Source organism: Pongo abelii, chromosome 15 (assembly GCF_028885655.2).
Source record: "Pongo abelii isolate AG06213 chromosome 15, NHGRI_mPonAbe1-v2.0_pri, whole genome shotgun sequence".
Classification (NCBI taxonomy): domain Eukaryota; kingdom Metazoa; phylum Chordata; class Mammalia; order Primates; family Hominidae; genus Pongo; species Pongo abelii.
In genome coordinates, this window is record NC_072000.2 from 41,011,234 (window position 1) to 41,031,568 (window position 20,335).

Genomic DNA, 20,335 nt, shown 5'->3' on the forward strand with positions numbered 1-20,335 from the left:
CGACCCCTTGCGCTTCCCAGGTGAGGCAACGCCCTGCCCTGCTTTGGCTCACCCACTGTGGGCTGCACCCAGTGTCTAACCAATCCCAATGAGATGAACTAGGTACCTTAGTTGGAAATGCAGAAATCACCAGTCTTCTACGTGGATCACACTTGGATCTGCAGACTGGAGCTGTTCCTATTTGGCTATCTTGGAACGGAAACCAAGAAATTTTTGCTAAGACCAATGTCCTGGAGATTTTCCCTTATATTTTCTGTAGTAGTTTCATAATCTGAAGTCTTAGATTTAAGTCTTTCATCCATTTTGATTTGATTTTTGTATATGGCAAGGGTTGGTTGTCTAGTTTTATTCTTCTGCATATGGAAATACAGTTTTCCCAGCACCATTTATTGAAGAGACTGTCTTTTCCCCAGTGTATGTTCTTGGCACTTTTGTTAAAAATTAGTTCACTGTAGGTGTGTGGATTTGTTTCTGGGTTTTCTATTCTGTTCCATTGGTCTATGTGTTTTTATGTCAGAACCATGCTCTTTTGTTTACTCTGGCTCTGTAGTATAATTTAAAGTGAGGTAAAGAGATTCCTCCAGTTTTGTTCTTTTTGCTTAGGGTAACTTTGGCTCTTCTGAATCTTTTCTGGTTCCATATACATTTTGGGATTGTTTTTTCTATTTCTGTGAAGAATGTCATTGGTATTTTGATAGAGATTGCATTGAATCTGTATATTGCTTTGGGTAGCACCTACATTTTTACATTATTGACTCTTCCAATCCATGAACATGGACTGTCTTTTCATTTTTTGGTGTTCTCTTTAATTTCTTTCATCAGTGCTTTATAGTTTTCATTATAGAGATCTTGCATTTCTTTGGTTAAATTAATCTCTTGGTATTTAATTTCATCTGTAGCTGTGATAAATGGGAGTGTTTTCTAAAATTTCTTTTTCAGATTTTTCACTGTTGTCATATAGAAATGCTACTGAGTTTTGTATGTTGATTTTGTATCCTGCAACCTTACTGAATTTGTTTATCAATTCTAACAGTTTTTTTGTGTGTATGTGGAATCTTCAGGTTTTTCCAAATATATGATCATATCATCTGCAAACAAGGATAATTTGACTTCTTCCATTCCAGTTTGGATGCCCTTTATTTCTTTCTCTTGTCAGATTGCTCTGGCTAGTACTTCCAGTACTATATTAAATAACAGTGGTGCAAGTGGGCATCCTTGTTGTTTTCCAGATCTTAGAGGAAAGGCTTTCAGTTTTTCCCCATTCAGTATGATGTTTGTTGTGGATCTCTCATATGTGGCTTTTATTATGTTAATGTACATTCCTTCTATACCCAATTTTTTTTGAGTGTTTTTATCATGAAGGGATGTTAAATTTCATCAAATGCATTTTCAGCATCTATTGAAATGATCATATGGTTTTTGTCCTTCACTCTGTTGATGTGATGTATCACATTGATTGATTTGCGTATGTTGAATCATCCTTGCATCCCAGGGATAAATCCCACTTAGTCATGATGCATGATCTTTTTAACATATTGTTGAACACATTTGCTAGTATTTTGTTGAGGATTTTTGCATCAATATGCATCAGAGATATTGGCCTACAGTTTTCTTTTTTTGATGTGTCTTTGTGTTGTTTTGGTATTATGATAATATTGGCCTTGTAGAATGTGTTTGGAAGTCTTCCCTCTTCTTCTGTTTTCCAGAATAGTTTGAGTACGATTGGTATTTGTTCTTCTTTAAATATTTGTTAGAATTCAGCAGTGAAGCCATCAGGTCCAAGGCTTTTCTTTACTGGGATATTTTTATTATGGCTTCCATCTCATTACTTGCTCTTGGTCTGTTCAGGTTTTGGATTTCTTCCTGGCTCAATCTTGGTAGGTTGTTTGTGTCTAGGAATGTGTCCATTTCTTCTAGATTTGTCAATTTATTGGCATATAGTTGCTCACAGTAGCCACTAATAATCCTTTGAATTTCTGTCATATTGTTTATAGTATCTCTTTTCATCTTTGAGTTTACTTATTTGGATTTTCTCTCCTTTTTTCTTAGTCTGGCTTTTGTTATATTGATCTCTTGTATTTTTTTTTTTCATTTCAAATTTATTCATTTCTGCTCTGATCTTTATTGTTTCTTCTACTAATTTTGGGTTTGGTTTGCTCTTTCTTTTCTAGTTCTTTAAGATGCATTGTTAGGTTGTTTGAGGTTTTTCTTCTTTTTTGCTGTAGGCTCTTACCGCTATAAACTTCCCTCTTAGTACTACTTTTGCTGTATCCTGTGGTCATGTTGTGTTTCCATTATCATTTGTTTCAAGAAGTTTTTCCATTTTCTTCTTAATTTCTTCATCGACCCACTGGTCATTCAGGAGCATATTGTTTAATTTTGGTGTGTTTGTGTAGTTCCAGAATTCCTCCTGTTATTAATTTCTAGTTTTCTTCTATTGTGGTTAGAGAAGATGTTTGATATTATTTCAGTTTTTTTAATGTTTTAAGACTTGTTTTGTGACCTAACATATGATCTACCTATGAGAATGATCCATGTGCTGAGGAAAAGAATGTGCATTCTGCGGCCGTTGGACGAAATGTTCCGTAACTGTCTAGTAGATCCATTTGGTCTATAGTTCAGATTCAGTCTGAAGTTTCTTTGTTGATTTTCTTTATGGAAAATATGTTCATCTCTGAAAGTGGGATGTTGATATATCCAGCTATTATTGTATTGGAGCCTATATCTCTCTTTAGCTCTAATAATACTTGCTTTATATATATATGGGTGCTCGAATGTTGAGTGCATATATATTTAAAATTGCTGTATCCTCTTGCTGAATTGACCACTTTATCATTATATAATGACCTTCTTTGTCTTTCCTTAGAGTTTTTGTCTTGAAATTTGTTTTGTCTGATATAAGCATAGCTACTCCTGCCCTTTCTGTATCATTTAAATGACAAATTTAACAATTAAAAATATAAACATTTTGAGAAATTAATTTGGTGAGAATATCAATAAAATTTGAGATGTGATTAAAGGATAGGATCTTTATCTGCTTTATAACTATTTTATGAAATTATAGAGTGACAGTAATTAATATAGTGTGCCACTTCCTGATGAATAAACTGTTCAATCCCATTGCTTCAAAATAAATTTCAAAATTACAGAGTTTAATAAAACTAAAAAGAAACCAGTAGAAATTATACATAAATATGCAATTGTGGGGAATATGTTAGGATTTTCAAGGATAATATCAAATGAAGAAATAATATAGGATTACATAAATTTAAATAAACATTTAATGTAGTTAAATATGCTACAAATATTTATTATACAAGAACATTTAGCATTTATTTCTTGAGCATGAATGAGTGAATTTTTTATGTTTCTACCATGTAGTTTGGAAAAATCCCTATTCCTGGGTGATTTCTGATTTATTTGGAATGAAAATAATAGGTGGTCACACAACTCTTGACCATGCTTCCTCTTTTTCTTCAGATACACTTCTTAAGTTTCTACTTTCATTTCTTTTCCCCTGTATTCTTCTTTCTCCAGTGTCAGCTTACAAAATCACATGCCCAAAACAAGCCCAACTCAGATGTCAGCAGCTCCATGAAACATTCTTTCTCCCATAGCCAAAATAATCTGCCCCACCTTTGAATCCTTATAGATCATACTTAGTTATTACATTTTAATCTTAATAATTTTGTATTAAATTTAATTGAAAATGTAAAAGATAATTTAGTAGGGAATATCTCTACTGTACCATGACAGTTAGTGCTATGCCGCATTCATTTTCTTGGGTCATAATTTGTGTCCTCAGTAACACACACTGTGATTTGATTGCATTCTGACCAAATATTTTGTTACTGGCTATAAAATACAGAGACATAGTTTAATATGTAGATCATGTGTCTCCTGAAAATAAATGCCACATAATATGTGTCACAAAATTTTCAAGTAAATTTTAAAAATGTGATAGGTGAATTAAGTTATCATACACCTCATGATGGAATAGACATGGCAATGTAAAAAAGTCTGCACTGAGTCAGTATTTTATCATATTTGGAGAATTTAGTTTCAACAAAACTATCTGCTAAATTAAATTAATGTTGATTAGAAATGCCTTGATATTATGGTTATTTTATTTATTTTTAAGTGTGTTTTGATTTTATAATTGTATTATATATGCATGAAGTGTGTATACTCAATTTCATATTTGTACACAAACATCATTCGGCAATCTAAGTCAATATCAGGAGTCTGGTAAGACTTTTTCTTCTAAAACATTTTGTATATTACTCAAAGTTGTGAAATAGTGATACGTACAGCCTAATATGATTTGGATCAGTGGCAGAAGAAATCAGAGTAGTAAGAAATGTCATTTTGGATGATAGCTGCTTCATGATTGTAACATAATAAGTAATGATTTTTTATTCATCCATTATGACAACTATCCATTTGTCAAATAATCTAGAAAGAACTTTTTCCAGATCTTAAATCAGTATGTGTCCTTATTAGTTGTTTTGTAAATATTCTAATTTTAAAATAGATAAATTAAGGAATGGTTTTTAGTGTTTTCCTCAATGATGGGTTTAGTACTTTATTTCTTTAATCCTCCATGTATCTTCCTATTGTCCTGATTTGCAGCACCCCATTTTATAGCCTGTGTAATTATTATGTGAAGTGTTTTACATATTTATATTGAAATCTTATATTCAAATGGCAAGATATTTCAAAAATTTTTTGAACATAGATGCTTCTATTGGCTCATTGAAACTTTTACTTATTTTTTTTACTTATATTCTCTTATATTCTTTACTTGTATTCCAAATAGGTGAAAGTGGTCATTTCACATATTTGTTACCACTTTTACTTAAAAGTAAAATTTGGTCAAAATGGGAGAAATTAAAAACACTCAATTCTTTATCTATTTCGAAGTCTTGGCACTCTTTGGCTATTGCTTTTTTCCCTATAAAATTGTTTCCTTAGATATTTCTAAAAACTAGAAATATTTCTGAACGTATACCTTATAATTTTTATTTTTAAGTATTAATAAAATGTGATCATACAATATCATATTGTAGTTTATTTAGAATCCAATATGATTTTTAGAAGCACACTTTTATTCAGCCAACAGATAGATAATCAGAACCATTTGGTCAAAGAAGAAAATAATTTTAAATATGGTTTGACCTTAATTTTATAAAACTATTTTTGTGATTTATATAACATTCAGATTAATAAACTAACTGAAAATTATAATTGAATTTTTAGAATACTATAAGCAATGTTTTTATTTATTGTATTTAACATTACTTTTACTTAACCATTCTTGTTGCAAAAAAAAAACCCTTGTCTTTTAGAGAATACAATGATATTATTTACATTAATTCATGTGGCTTGGTGAAAAAAATGCTATAACTCCTTTACTTAATGGGATTCTTCCCCTGTGGCAGTGCAAACGGTTAGAGCAGGAGCTTCATCATCTGAAAGAGCAGAACCAGACTTCAGCAAACAACATGAGACATCTGACTGCTGAAAACAATCAAGAACGTGCTCTGAAGGTAAATCTCCATTCCTTCTTGCAGGCAAATTAAGGTTGTAAGCCCTTGGTGCCAGCTTTCTGTGCTGCATATATCAGTTGTGTACATTTCAGCAGAAGTGAGCTGTGGTGTTTGCCAACAACCCCTTCTTTAAACACAGATACAGCACCCTTCTGTTATGGTATTATTTTATTTCATGTATGTGTACGTGAAAACAACACATTTTCTGAATTTTGAGTGGTGGTATATTAATAACTTTTGGTACATGTTTATTCTGTTTCTTTTTTATATCATTACCTTTTGTAGTTAATAAAAAGTGACCATACTAAAAGAAAAAAAATTAAATCATGGGCCTTTGCTTTGCATCAATATTTATTATAATAATTTTTAAAAGGACTTGTAATATTCACAGAACTGACAGTCCTTGAAGAATATGTGAATGTGTTTGGGAAATGAAGAGGTACTTAGAATGTTACAATAAAAGAGAAAGAAAGATGTTAAATAATAAATTCAACTAGAACTTTAAACAAGTGAAATACACATTTCATGACAAAAAGTTCTCTCTCATTGTAATATAGATTAATTATGAAAAAGGACATGGTTTTAATTCTAATTATATTTTTTTCTTAAGGTGCTTGTGACTTTTCATCCTACTTTTTATCTTTTACCTAGTTCCCAGTATAGTGCCTGTATACAGTAGTTGTCTCTACTCTCAAGGTGCTTGCATTCTCATGCTAACCTGTTAAGGTTTAAAAAAAGAAATCCATGAGAAACAGAAAAGATTCATCATTATTTTTATTGTACAATAAGAAAAGATTTGCTACCAAGAATGTTATATTCTACTTTGCTGTCTTAAATTTGTTTTTTTGCTGCATATTACAGAGCAATATCATGGCATTAGCTGTGTAATTCACTAAGCTGGAATCATGTACCAAAATTGAGGAAAATGGTGACATTTTAATGTAGAAAATATTTTTAATCTAAGATGTATAAGATTTGGTAGAAGTCAGGTTTTTCCACAAACTATATTTAACTTCATTTTGATATTCTTAGTGGTAGGCTTATAATAACTTTGTTATATTTGTTTAATGCACTTTTCTGCTTTAGATAGATGAAAACAATAAATGAGAAAGGAACAAATTATAGATTGCTGTGATTATTTCTGATTACCCCCAAGGAATTTACTATTTTATGAAAACTAATAATAATGTTTTAAAATGTATACTTGCAAAATAGAAAACAGTATTTGAAAAGCAGCTTCCATAATGTGTGCTAATTTATTGTCAGTGTTAGGGGACAGATTTAATGGGCTTAATATGATATGGCAGTCTCCATTTAAAACAGCACCTAAGATAAAAATTCTAGTTTGTTAAGTATATATTAATTTCATGATCTTTATTCTGGCACTTCTGGTTGTGTTTCTGTTTAATTTAATGAAATGATAGCTGCTATTTATGGAGAGAAATAAAGAGATAGATGGAATAATTTTTGTTTTGTTTTGTTTTTGGAGACAGAGTCTCGCTCCATTGCCCAGACTGGAGTGCAGTGGTGTGATCTCGGCTTACTTCAAACTCTGCCTCCTGAGTTCAAGTGATTTTCCTGCCTCAGCCTCCCGGGTAGCTGAGACTACAGGTGCCCACCACCACGCATGGCTAATTTTTGTGTTTTTAGTAGAGTCGAGGTTTCACCATGTTGGCCAGGCTGGAAATAGATAAGTTGAAAACAAACATTAAACCCCCGTAAGATAGAAATTTCTGCTAACTGAAGACTACTATCCAATTTAAAACAATGTAGCTATATTTTCACTCCTGACAAATATACTATATTAAAATCTTTTCTAGTTGCTCATCGTTTTTTTGCAAAAGTCTCAAATTTTTCTGTTGTCTTTTAATCCTTCATAACATTCATTAAGTAAGCTAGCTGAAATTCTTGGTGAAGATGAGAGGAAGAATTAATTTTTTAAAACTCATCAACTCAATCTTTTTTAAGCACCTGTGTTCATTTAAGCTTGTTTTAAAATGGTCTGTCTTGCATAACACTGACTGAATAATTTTTTATTAATTTTATGCCATATTTCCTCATGAGAAGCTCTAAATTTGTTCTGAAAATTAGGTCAGTTATAAAACATTTGCTTTATTCTGAATCATTTTTTAAAAATTACTCTTACCTTCCAGGAAGTTTTTGTTTTTTATTTGATGCATTAATTATAGCACTGTGTACCTTTAAGTTGTCATATGAGTTATGAATAATAAGTTTACTACCAAGCTATCTGGTGAGTGAACAGTTTACCTCCTTTCTGAGCAATATGTTTATCTTTTGCAACTTATTTGTAAGTATCATTTTTTGGTTAACTGATTTAATATTTAGTTAGTATCTAATAAGTGTCAGGAACAACTCTTTAAAAACGATTCACTGTCTCTAAAGCTTTCAGTCTGACAATAATATTTTTAGTATTTTATTACAAATAGTACTGTTATTAATATCACTATTAAATTCAACTTGAGTAGGGTAAAAACTGAGCAATTCATGGTTTATTTTATTGAATTACACTGAAATTCCTAAAGGTAACAGTTCTAGAGATATATTTGGGGGAAAACAATCACAATTAATGGTCATAGATTACATGGAACTTTCCAAAACAATTATGGCAAAATCAGTTATCACATAAGGAAATACTTTTTAATAATCTAGTGTCATTTTAATAATAATGTCTTTATTTGTTCTAATAACCAGAGATTTTTTTCTAAATGACTTTTTATGGTAGAGACTAAGATGAGATTCTTGGTGATCATTTGTAAGCATTCTTTTTAACGTAGGAGGCAATTATACTAGATAATTTTGCAGGCCAGCCATGGTAGTTCACACCTGTAATCCCAGCACTTAGGGAGGCTGAGGCGGATGGATCACTTGGGGTCAAGAGTTCTACATCAGCCTGGCCAACATAATGAAAACCCATCTCTACTAAAAAATACTAAAATGAGCAAGGCATGGTGGTGGGTGCCTGTAATCCTAGTTACTCAGGAGGCTGAGGCAGGAGAATTGCTTCAGCCCAGGAGGCAGAGGTTGCAGTGAGCAGAGATTGTGCCACTGCATTTCAGCCTGGGCAACAGAGTGAGACTCCATCTCAAAAAAAAAAAAAAAAAAATTGCAAGGCATAACACTGTTTCTCCTACTTTTATGTTTTCTGCTTTCCCTAATAACAAGTAAAACACAGTGGTATCTATAGGATAAGGGACTGAATTATACTAGTATATATTCTGAAAGTTACTTTTTTTAAAAAATAGCTTATTTTCTTGTTTAAAGTAAATTTTATCTACTTATGTTAAGAAATTGGTTTCTGGAAGAACATGTTTTTGAACATTTGATTTTGTTTGTTTGTTTCTTCATTCTGAAACAGAGTCTCACTCAGTCACCCTGGCTGGAGTGCAGTGGCTCAATCTCAGCTCACTGCAACTTCTGCCTGCCAGGTTCAAGTGATTCTCTGGCCTCAGCCTCCTGAGTAGCTGAGATTACAGGCATGCACCACCACGCTGACTAATTTTTGTATTTTTAGTAGAGACGGGGTTTTGCCACAATGCCCACACTGGTCTCGAACTCCTGGCCTCAAGTGATCCTCCTGCCTCAGCCTCCCAAAGTGCTGGGATTACAGGCATGAGTCACCAAGCCCAGCCTTAAACATATAATGTTTTTAAAATAAATTTGCATTAGATGTAAATACATAGACATCAAACTTAATAAGAAAATTCATATATATTGCCTTTCTGTCCTTTTTTTTAAAATTATACTTTAAGTTCTGGGGTACATGTGCAGAACATGCGGGTTTGTTACATGGGTATACACATGCCATGGTGGCTTGCTGCACCCATTAACCCATCATCCACATTAGGCATTTCTCCTCCTCTAGTGCCCCAACCCCCAACAGGCCCCCACGTGTGATGGTCCCCTCCCTGTGTCCATGTGTTCTCATTGTTCAACTCCCACTTATGAGTGAGAACATGCGGTGTTCGGTTTTCTGTTCCTGTGTTAGTTTGCTGAGAATGATGATTTCCAGCTTCGTCCATGTCCCTACAAAGGACATAAACTCATCCTTTTTGATGGCTGCATAGCATTCCGTGGTGTATATGTGCCACATTTTCTTTATCCAGTCTATCATTGATGGGCATTTGGGTTGGTTCCAAGTCTGCTATTGTGAACAGTTCCGCAATAAACATAAGTGTGCATGTGTCTTTATAGTAGAATGATTTATAATCCTTTGGGTATATACCCTGTAATGGGATTGCTGGGCCAAATGGTATTTCTAGTTCTAGATCCTTGAGGAATTACCACACTGTCTTCCACAATAGTTGAACTAATTTACACTCCCACCAACAGTGTAAAAACGTTCCTATTTCTCCACATCCTCTCCAGCATCTGTTGTTTCCTGATTTTTTAATGATCACCATTCTAACTGGCATGAGATGGTATCTCATTGTGGTTTTGATTTGCATTTCTCTAATGACAGTGATGATGAGCTTTTCTTCATATGTTTATTGGCTGCATAAATGTCTTCTTTTGAGAAGTGTCTGTTCATATCCCTTGCCCACTTTTTGATGGGGTTGTTTGTTTTTTGGGGGGTAAATTTGTTTAAGTTATTTGTGGATTCTGGATATTAGCCCTTTGTCAGATGGGTAGATTGCAAAAATTTTCTCCCATTCTGTAGGTTGCCTGTTCACTCTGATGGTAGTTTCTTTTGCCTTACGGAAGCTCCTTAGTTTAATTAGATCCCATTTGTCTATTTTGACTTGTTGCCATCGCTTTTGGTGTTTTAGTCATGAAGTCTTTGCCCATGCTACCTAGGCTGATCTCAAACTCCTGGGCTCAAGCAGTCCTCCTGTCTCAGCTTGCCAAGTAGGCAGTTACAGGCAGTTACTCCTGTGACTGGCTTTCTGTAGTTTTCTGTCACCATATCCCCATTTTTTTCCCCTCTTTGTTTGCTCTTCCTTACTTAGTCTTAATTGTTGGTGCTTATTTTTTCATCTATTTCTAAAGAATAAATGTTCTCTGGGTTAGTTATTTCCTTATTCTTGTTTTTTAAAATAAACTTTGCTTTTTAGAGTAGTTTTAGGTTCACATCAAAATTGTAAAACACAGAGTTTCCATATATTCACTAGTCCCACAGACATACAACCTCTCCCACTATCAACATCCTGCACCAGAGTGGTACATTTGTTATAGTTAGTGAACCTACACTGACACATCATTATAACCAAAAGTTCATAGTTTACATTAGAATTCACTTGGTGTTGAACATTGAGTGGCTTTTGATAAATGTATAATGTTATGTAGTCATTATAGTATCATGCAGGACAGTTTCACTGCCCAAAATATCCTCTGTGGTCTGCCTGTTCATCCCTCCTGACCAGCTTTTTGCTGTTTCCATAGTTTTGCTTTTTCCAGAATGTCATATAGTTGGAATTATAGAATATGTAGCTTTTTCATATTGGCTTCTATAACTTAGTAATATGCATTTAAAATTCCCATATGTCTTTTGATGGCTTTATAGCTCCTTTTTTTTAAGTGCTTAAAATATAGGGCTTTTTTCTCTCTTGCTCAAAAAAAAAAATCAAGATATAGTTGCTTAATGTTCTGTCAGTGGCTCATGGGCTAAGAAGTTTGCTGGTGCTAAACTCTTAGAACCAGCTAAATCACATTTAATTGTGTGGATATACCACAGTTTATTTATTCAGTCATCTACTGAAAGGCATCTTTGTTGCTTCCAAGTTTTGACAGTTTTGAATAAAGTTTCTATAAACACCCATGTGCATTTTGTTTGTGTGGACCCAGGTGTTTTCACCTCATTTGAGTATGTACTAAGGAGTGCAATTTCTGGATCATATGTAAAAATATGTGTAGTTTTATAGGAAACTGCCAATTGTCTTCCAAGGTAGTTGTACCATTTTGCTTTCCCACCAGTAATGAATGAGAGCTTCTGTTGCTCCATATTCTCACCAGCAGTTGATGTTTCTTTTTTGTAGTCTTCTCAATTTCATCTTTTCCTATGGCATTGCCTATCATTTTTGTCCTAATGACTCTATGTCTGCTCTTCTACTTGGATATCTTAATGTCTGCTTAACCACAGCAAATTTGAAACCAAATGTCTAATTTGACTCTTTAAGCCTTCTACCCAGGAAGAAGTCAGGACCTGAGTCAAACACTAGTGACTTTATAACTCAACATTTATTTCCAGTCATACTCTCCTTTGCATTACTCTGCTATAGACACTGGAAAAGTTAAATACTTTCTCAGCTTTTCTTTTTACCAGTGAGACATAAAAGCGAATCTACAGTAGGGGAGGAGGAAAGGGGCATCTTTGTAAAAGTTTTTGTTTTCCTTAGATAAGGGCAGATGAAGTAAACATCACTCCTTCCTCCCTTCTTATTACGTGCTGTCTGAAACTGCAGCACTCATTTTATAGTCATGAGACAAAGTCCAAGGGTAGCTGGCTGTAACACCATTGAACCTCTTAGCCAATGAGCCACTGACAGAACGTTAAGCAACTATATCATCAGCAACTTTTTGGGGGGCAAGATAAAATATCCCTATATTTTAAATCATTCTTTATGGTTTTCTATTATTTACTGCCAAATTGGTCTATTAACATCTATCAATTAATGGTACTACCATCCTTCTAGACATGTAGGCTAAGACAGTTGACATAATCTTCATATCCTTTCAAGCTTTCCCCCACCAAAAAGCAATTCAGCATCAGTCTTGACAGGAATGCGGTGGTTCTTTTCTATTTTTATGCCTTTTTTTTTTTTTTTTTTTTTTTTTTAAAGAGACAGGCTCTTTCTTTTTGCCCAGGCTGGAGTGCAGTGGTATGATCATAGCTCACTATAACCTCCAATTCCTGGGCACAACTGATCCTTCTGCCTCAGTCTCCTTAGTAGCTATGACTACAGGTACATGCCACCACACCCCACTCATTTTTAAATTTCTCGTAGAGACAAGAGTCTTGCTATGATGACCAGGCTGGTCTCAAACTCCTGGCCTCAAGCCAGGCCTCCTAATTGGGCCTCGCAAAGTGCTGGGATTGCAGGCCTGAACCACTGTGCCCAGACTTTTCTGCCATTTTTATTGTCTATCCTATGTTAAATTCATGATCTAGATGATAGTAGTACCCTCCTAACTAATTATTTCGTCCTCAGTTTCTCATCTCTTAAGCAGTGTCATGCTGCCATCAGCTATCATTCTGAAACATAGGTGACACTTCTCTACTCAAAAACCTTTGCTAATTCTTGCATTTTCTGCAATGTAAGAAGATATAGATATCTTGAGTGACCCTCCTTATAAAAATAATGAAAAAGGACAGTGATTATTTATCTATTTATTTTATTTTATTTATTTATTTGAGACGGCGTTTCGCTCTTGTTGCCCAGGCTGGAGTGCAATGGCATGATCTTGGCTCACCGCAACTTCCGCCTCCCAGGTTCAAGCGATTTTCCTGCTTCAGCCTCCCGAGTAGCTGGGATTACAGGCATGCGCCAACACACCCGGCTAATTTTGTAGTAGAGATGGGGTTTCTTCATGTTGGTCAGGCTGGTCTCGAACTCCTGATCTCAGCCGCCTGCCTTGGCCTCCCAAAGTGTTGGGATTACAGGTGTGAGCCACCGTGCCTGGCCCGATAATTTATATTTTAAGATTTTTGAAAAAATATACTCTTGAGAAAGCCATAAAATAAGGAATCTGCAAAGGCCTCAAAGAAAGTAGAAAAAAAAAAACCATGGGAAATAAGTAATTGCCCAAAGCTATCTTTCACTCTGAATAAATTTGTCAAATCTTGGTGAATTTGATCTTCCGTATTAGTGGCTTCAAGGGCAAGACAGATAGGAGTTAGAACTAGGAGCACATTTATGCCAGTGAGTATTGTAATGAGAGATCGATCCTCTTCTGAAACTACTATTCTTGATGGTCACACCATTAGTGTTTAGGTGAACAAGAGGCAAGCCCTTCATAAAAATAAGATAGCAAGGGAACTTGACTTTCTTGACTGTGAAGGGGGAAAAATCTCTGAGAATTTATTATCCACAGCCAGCTTTCAGGCAAGTTTAGAACCACTAAACAAAAATTCAGGTAGCCTGAATTTTTGCTGCATGTGTGGTTCTAAAAGCCGAGGACTTAATTTAAGTGGTCCTGCCCTGAAGGTGCCCACAGACAACAGACCAAAGGAAACTGTCTTCACATTAAGCATCTAATAATTCCTATATATAAGTTTCAAAGACCCTGAGCTCACAGAAAATGAAATCAGAAAACACATAAGAGAAAAAGGCAGTTGTAATGTAAGTCAGCAAAAACATATGGCAGCAAAATCATATAGTTCAACAAATAGTTCCGGTATTTTAATGTCTCTGTCACAATATGATATAAGCATGTTTATTATCTTTTAGGAAAAAGAGAGGCTTAAAAATAAGAGCAAGTAAACTGACTAAAAATGACTTAAAATCCACTCAGTCATGTTTAGTCAAATCTAATTCAATCACTAGATTGAACTTATAGAAATTTAAAATAAAATAACCAAAATTAAACATGTAGCAAATAGATTGAACAGCAGATTACAAACAGTTTAGGAAAATATTAGTAAACTGAAAGATTGGAAGCAAGTATGAAAATGGAAGCCAGAAAGACAAATACATGAAAATTATAAAGGAGATGTTAAAAGACACAAAAGACAGAGGAAAAGAGCTAAAATAAATCTATTCAGAATTTCAGAGAAGATAGCAAAGGGAATGGGGAAAAGGCAAGATACAAAGAAATTAGGACTAACATTTTTAAGAATTATCAAATGACAAAAACCTCAGATCTAGGAATTCCAAATAAATTCTCATTATAATAAAGGAGAAAAAAACCCACTGGAGAACATAGGAATTAAAGAAAAGCCCTTAAAAGCAACCTATTAGAAAGACATTTATAAAAGATAGCAGACTCACTGAGTTCTCCACAGCAATAATGGAGTAGTACTTTGAATACAGTGAGAACAAGAAGAATAGTGCATTAGATATTACAGAGAGAGTAATTCTCAAGAACAAGAGTGAAATAACAGTTCTATAAATAAAAACCTTTGGTTGCATTCTGTTGCCTGTGGAATGAAAATTCAAGCTTCCTCTAAGTATGGAATTTAGGACTCCATACTATAGTTTTACCCTGCTTTTCTTTTTCTTTTTCTTCTTGAACTACTTCTCTCTCTTTGATAAACTGCAGATATTTCCCGCTACTAAGAGTTTCCTAAATGTGTCATGTTCTTTAATTTCTTCTGGTGTTTGCTTTTGTTATGACTTTACATTTTTCTGTCTTCGTTATTAGTTGATTATTTAAATGTCATTTTCCGTAAATCAGAAACTTCTTGGATATAAGGGATCATAACTTTTATGATGCTAGTCCCTTGGAATTTAGCACATTATTTATATCATATTATACAACCAGTTTTTTAAATAAAAAATCTATTTTAATATATCCTAGTTGAAGTCAAGGTATTTATTATCCACAATGTTCAAGACATGGATAACATGGAATTATTTTGCTATAATATTGTCTTAATAATCACTACCTGTGCCCAACTAAAACTCTATAGAAGGATTTCTATTTTGTGCCAGCATTTCTCAGTTTATAAACTGGACAATACCACTACAGGAATTCTGGTTTTTACTACTGGCTTAAAAATATTGATAAAAGAGCTTCTGTTTGTTCATTTTGTCCTTTGCTGTTTGTAGTATACTGCAAGATAAGCTCTTTTAAGAGACTAAGTAAATAGCAAGCACCATTTATTTTACTTAATAGTAAGTAATAATACATTTTGTTAAGATGAAATCATTTATTGAGGCCGGGCATGGTGGCTTACACCTGTAATACCAGCACTTTGGGAGGCTGAGGCGGGGAGATCACTTGAGGTCAGGAGTTTGAGACCAGCCTAGCCAACATGGCGAAACCTTGTCTCTACTAAAAACTCAAAAATTACCCGGGTGTGGTGGCACGTGCCTGTAGTCCCAGCTACTCAGGAGGGTGAGGCAGGAAAATTGCTTGAATCCAGGAGATGGAGGCTGCAGTAAGCTGAGATCACATCACTGCACTACAGCCTGGACAGCAGAGTGAGACTGTCTCAAAAAAAAAAAAAAAAGATGAAATCATATATTGAGATGAGTTATTAGCCTTTTTCTTATAGCAGCCTTGTTAATGTACTATCTTTGATATGCCCAGATGGATACTTTCTATTGACAATGGAGTATGATTGTGGGTTATTTTTTTATTAATTTTTTTTTTTTTTTTTTGGAGACGGAGTCTGTCTCTGTTGCACAGGCTGGAGTGCAGTGGTGCGATCTCAGCTCACTGCAACCTCTGCCTCCCCGGTTCAAGCAATTCTGTGCCTCAGCCTCCTGAGTAGCTGGGATTATAGGTGCCTGCCACCACGCCCGGCTAATTTTTGTATTTTGAGTAGAGACAGGGTTTGATCATGTTGGCCAGGCTGGTCTTGAATGCCTGACCTCGTGATACACCCGCCTCGGCCTCCCAAATTGCTGGGATTACAGGCATGAGCTATTGCACCTGGCTGATCGTGGGTTATTTTTTATAAGATAATTCTAGTAACAGATTTTAATTTAAAAATCCTGAATTTACCATTTACTAGCTATGCAGCATTGGGAAATTCAGAAATTCCATGAATATTGGCTCCTACATTTTTACGATAAAAGCAGGGAGATAGTGTTACAGCTAATAAAATATATGTGTAATCTGTTATAAAATAGGACACATTATGCCAATGTTACATTTGGTGCAGGTATCAAAGACTTTTGTTCTTGTCTTTGTTCTGCTATGAACAAACTGTATGATGTTTGTCAAAGTATTTTGTATCTTCAAAATGAGGAGGTTGAATAACATTGTCATTTAAATTACAAAATAATGTGATTTTATGAATTTGTAGTGTGGTATCATTGTTTTACTTATTTATTCAACAATATATATTTATGAATTGATCTGAATTTAGGCCTATATAGATTCTGAATTAAGAGCAGTCATTTTCAAGCTAGTATGGTAATAGGTAGAATGACCATATAGTTTATCATTAAGACATTTTTGAGAGCAAAAGGCGTATGATTAATATTTACACCAAGACAACAAGGTTATGGCTACAAAGGGATCCTTGTGATGATGGAAGAGTTCTGTATCTTGATTGTGTTGATGGTTGTATCAATTTACGTGTAATAAAATTGCATAAAACTACACACACACACACACACACACACACACACACACACAAGTGCATGTAAGACTGGTGAAGTCTGAATAAGCTCGATGGACTCTGTCACAGTGCCAGATTTAGATATTCTACTGTTGTATTTAGATATTATATGTGATTGTACAAGATGTTAAACCATTGGAAGATATCAGGTAAAGGTACCTGTGACCTCCCTGGACATTTGAACTTCCTGTGAATTTATAATGATTTCAAAATACAAACTTACTTTTAAAATGTGAGTTATGTAGTCCAGCCCATACTCAAAGGGAATAGGTTACATAAGGACATGAATTCCAGGAGGCAAGGATCATTTGAGGCATGCTAGAGGCTGCCTATCACAACTTGGGTGTATATAAACACCATAAACTTAATATACCAGAAAGCAAACTCCTGGTCTTACCCACCCCCAAACTTGGTCATTCTGCAGACTCTATCTGAATAGAACATTCTTTTAACCTAACAGTGGCTTAGGCAAAAATCCCAGGAGTTAGCCTTGACTCCTGTCTTTCTGCTGTGTTCCATATTCTCTCTGTAAACAAATTCTCTTGGCTCTACTTTTAGTACATATCAAGAATTTAGCCACTTACTACCTTTTCCACTGCTACTTCTATCCTTCAAGTCCCTATCATCTCTTGCCCGGATTATTGCAAAAGCCTCCTAATGGTCTCCATTTCTTTCCTTGCCCTTCTCTATTCTCAGCACAGCCTCCAAAATGATCCTATTAAAATGTAAATTAGATTACCTTACTTTTCTGCTAAGAACCTTCCTATGGCCTGCCATTTCACTGGAGGATAAACCTACATGATCTCTTGATCTGGCAGTCCCCCTTATATCATACTTCATTGTAGGTGCACTACTCTTACTGTTTCTCAGACACACCAGGCATGCTTTTATCTTTGGACCTTGTACTGCCTGTTCCTACTTCGAAGGAAGACATTTCCCACAAATGTTCACACAGCTCACTTTCTTATCTTATTCAAGTCTATTCAAATGCCACCTGCCTAGTAAGGGCTCCCTGACCAACCTGTTCTATGTCTTAACCCATACCCCAACAGCATTTTCTTTGTCCCCTTCCTTGCTTTTACTCTAAAGTACTTGACATCATCTTACTTTGTAAGATGATAATTTATATGATATCAAGATGACTTGACATCTTACTTTGTAAGATGATAATTTATATGATAATTTTTTTATTTATTATACTTTTATGTTTAGTTTCCTGATAGGAATTAATGCTCTATTAGGTTAGAGATTTTTGTTTACTTTGTACACTTCTGTATCTACTGATGACATTTAAAATCATTGATATTCAGTAAGTTAAAGGTACTGACCAATCTCAACAGATGCCAGCTGTTAACAATTTGAATGGCTGTACCCATACATACCAACTGAAAACTAGCCCTGGCTGAATTTCCTACAAAAGTGCCGGACACATGGTGTCCATTAAATAAATAAATATCTATTGAGTGAATTAATACCACACGTGTGGTTTAGTGTCCTACTTTCCCTGCTTAACGCTTCTTAAGCATTCTCCAGTATACTTAATTTTTTTTTTTTTTTTTTTTGAGACAGAGTTTTGCTTTTGTTGCCCAGGCTGGAGTACAATGGCACTATCTCAGCTCATTGCAACCTCCACCTCCCAGGTTCAAGCGATTCTCCTGCCTCAGCCTCCCGAGTACCTGGGATTACAGATGCCTGCTACCATGCCCAGCTAATTTTTTTGTATTTTTAATAGAGACGGGATTTCACCATGTTGGCCAGGCTGGTCTCGAACTCTTGACCTCACATGATCCACCCGCCTCGGCCTCCCAAAATGCTGGGATTACAGGTGTGAGCCACTGCACCTGACTGACTTAAGTGTTCTTATAAATATTCTCTTAAAATACTATATAATTTGCATTGCACAAATGCATCATAATTTTAACTTCCTTTAAACTTGATTATTTAGCTTGCTTGCAGTTTTGCACTACTATGAATACTTCTGTGCAAAACATTTTGTATTTAAATATCTAACCATATTTAGCAAACAAAAAATGTTTTTCACATTTTGGTTTTTAATAAAGCTTTTTTTTTTTTTTTTTTTTTATGAGACAGAGTCTTGCTCTGTTGCCCTGGTTGGAGTGCGGTGGTGTGATCTTGGCTCACTGCAACCTCTGCCTCCCAGGTTCAAGCGATTCTCCTGTTTCAACCTCCCGAGTAGCTGGAATTACAGGCACCTGCCACCAAGCCTGGCTAATTTTTGTATTTTTAGTAGAGACAGGTTTCACTATGTTGGCCAGAGTGGTCTCAAACTCCTGACCTCAAGTGATCCACCTGCCTTGGCTTCCCCAAGTGTTGGGATTACAGACATGAGCCACCATGCCCGGCCAATAAAACACATATTTTTAAAAGCCAAATGATTCTATAAGGTTGTAATAAAAAATGGCGGTTTGCTTCCTTATCTACCATTCCTTATTTCTACTCCACAGACAAAAATCATTGTCAACTTGTTTAACTCTTCTATGTCTGCATTTATATGTCTAAATAAAAAGCTCATTTCTTGATTTGTCATTTTTAGTTATTATTGACTTCTTACTATGAAGATTTAGCTTTCTCACCTTTTTGTTTGATGTTTAGTATTTACATTATTATTGGTAAATATTCATAGATGACCATATAGTATTCAGACATCTCAGCAAGAATTCTATTTTCTATCAGAACCAGTTAGAGGCTGGGCACAGTGGCTCACACCTGTAATCTTAGCACTTTGGGAGGCTGATGAGGGTAGATGACTTGGGGTCAGGAGTTCGAGACCAGCCTGGCCAACATGGTGAAACCCCGTCTCTACTAAAAATACAAAAATTAGCAGGTCATGGTGGCGCATGCCTGTACTTCCAGCTACTCGGGAGGCTGAGGCAGGAGGATTGCTTGAACCTGGAAGGAAGATGTTGCAGTGAGATGGCGCCACTACACTCCAGCCTGGATGACAGAGCAAGACCCTGTCTGAAAAAAAAAAAAAAGAAAAAGTAAGAAAAGGTTACATACTCTAATGATATATATGTATGTATACACTTTTTACTGTATTTAATATTTTAAAAACTAATGCTAGTTGTGACCCTCTAAATTAACCATGTTTGGAGTCAGTTCTCCCATGGTTTTTTTTGTGTGTTTCTATATGTCTTGTAGAGTCACTAACACACTTTGTTCCAAATTATGTTTTAAAGGATCTTTGTTTAGTGAATTCCTTGGAAGATAGAGCTAGCATCTACTTTTAAATGAGATGTTTACTGTCCAACATGATAAAAATGTCTTCCTCTGAGGCAAAGGTTGGGCAGCTTTACTTGTAGCATATTTTAAAAGATTTGAGTTCGTTAAGCTTGGAGTTCTTCAGAGGTGATGTAAACCCACCATGTTTGCAGTATCTCCTTGAGCCCCTCCTCACTGCCCCCATGGGACTTGGGGAGCAAAGGGATCCCATGCAAGCATAAAGTTTATGCTGGTTGCTGTGCCTGAGTTAAGTCTTTTGTCCTTGACCTAGGATTCTTGTATCTTTTGCCAACAT

The 20,335-nt window shown here is 35.1% G+C and overlaps 1 protein-coding gene across 21 annotated transcripts in view; it reads left to right on the forward strand.

Annotated features, from left to right (window-relative positions):
• MIPOL1 (mirror-image polydactyly 1) overlaps positions 1-20,335 on the forward strand; it is a 401,793-nt gene that overhangs the window by 165,843 nt on the left and 215,615 nt on the right. For 18 of the 21 annotated variants that reach the window (XM_054530043.2, XM_054530050.2, XM_024232049.3 and 15 more), the window contains one exon: positions 5,442-5,549. The exons of 1 other annotated variant lie outside the window; for it this stretch is intronic. In XM_054530043.2, the coding sequence (XP_054386018.1) occupies positions 5,442-5,549 (108 nt within the window). Of the gene's footprint in view, positions 1-5,441; positions 5,550-7,042; positions 9,218-20,335 lie in introns of those variants that run through there. 2 more of the 21 variants (XM_054530052.2, XM_063715565.1) reach the window with 1 other exon arrangement.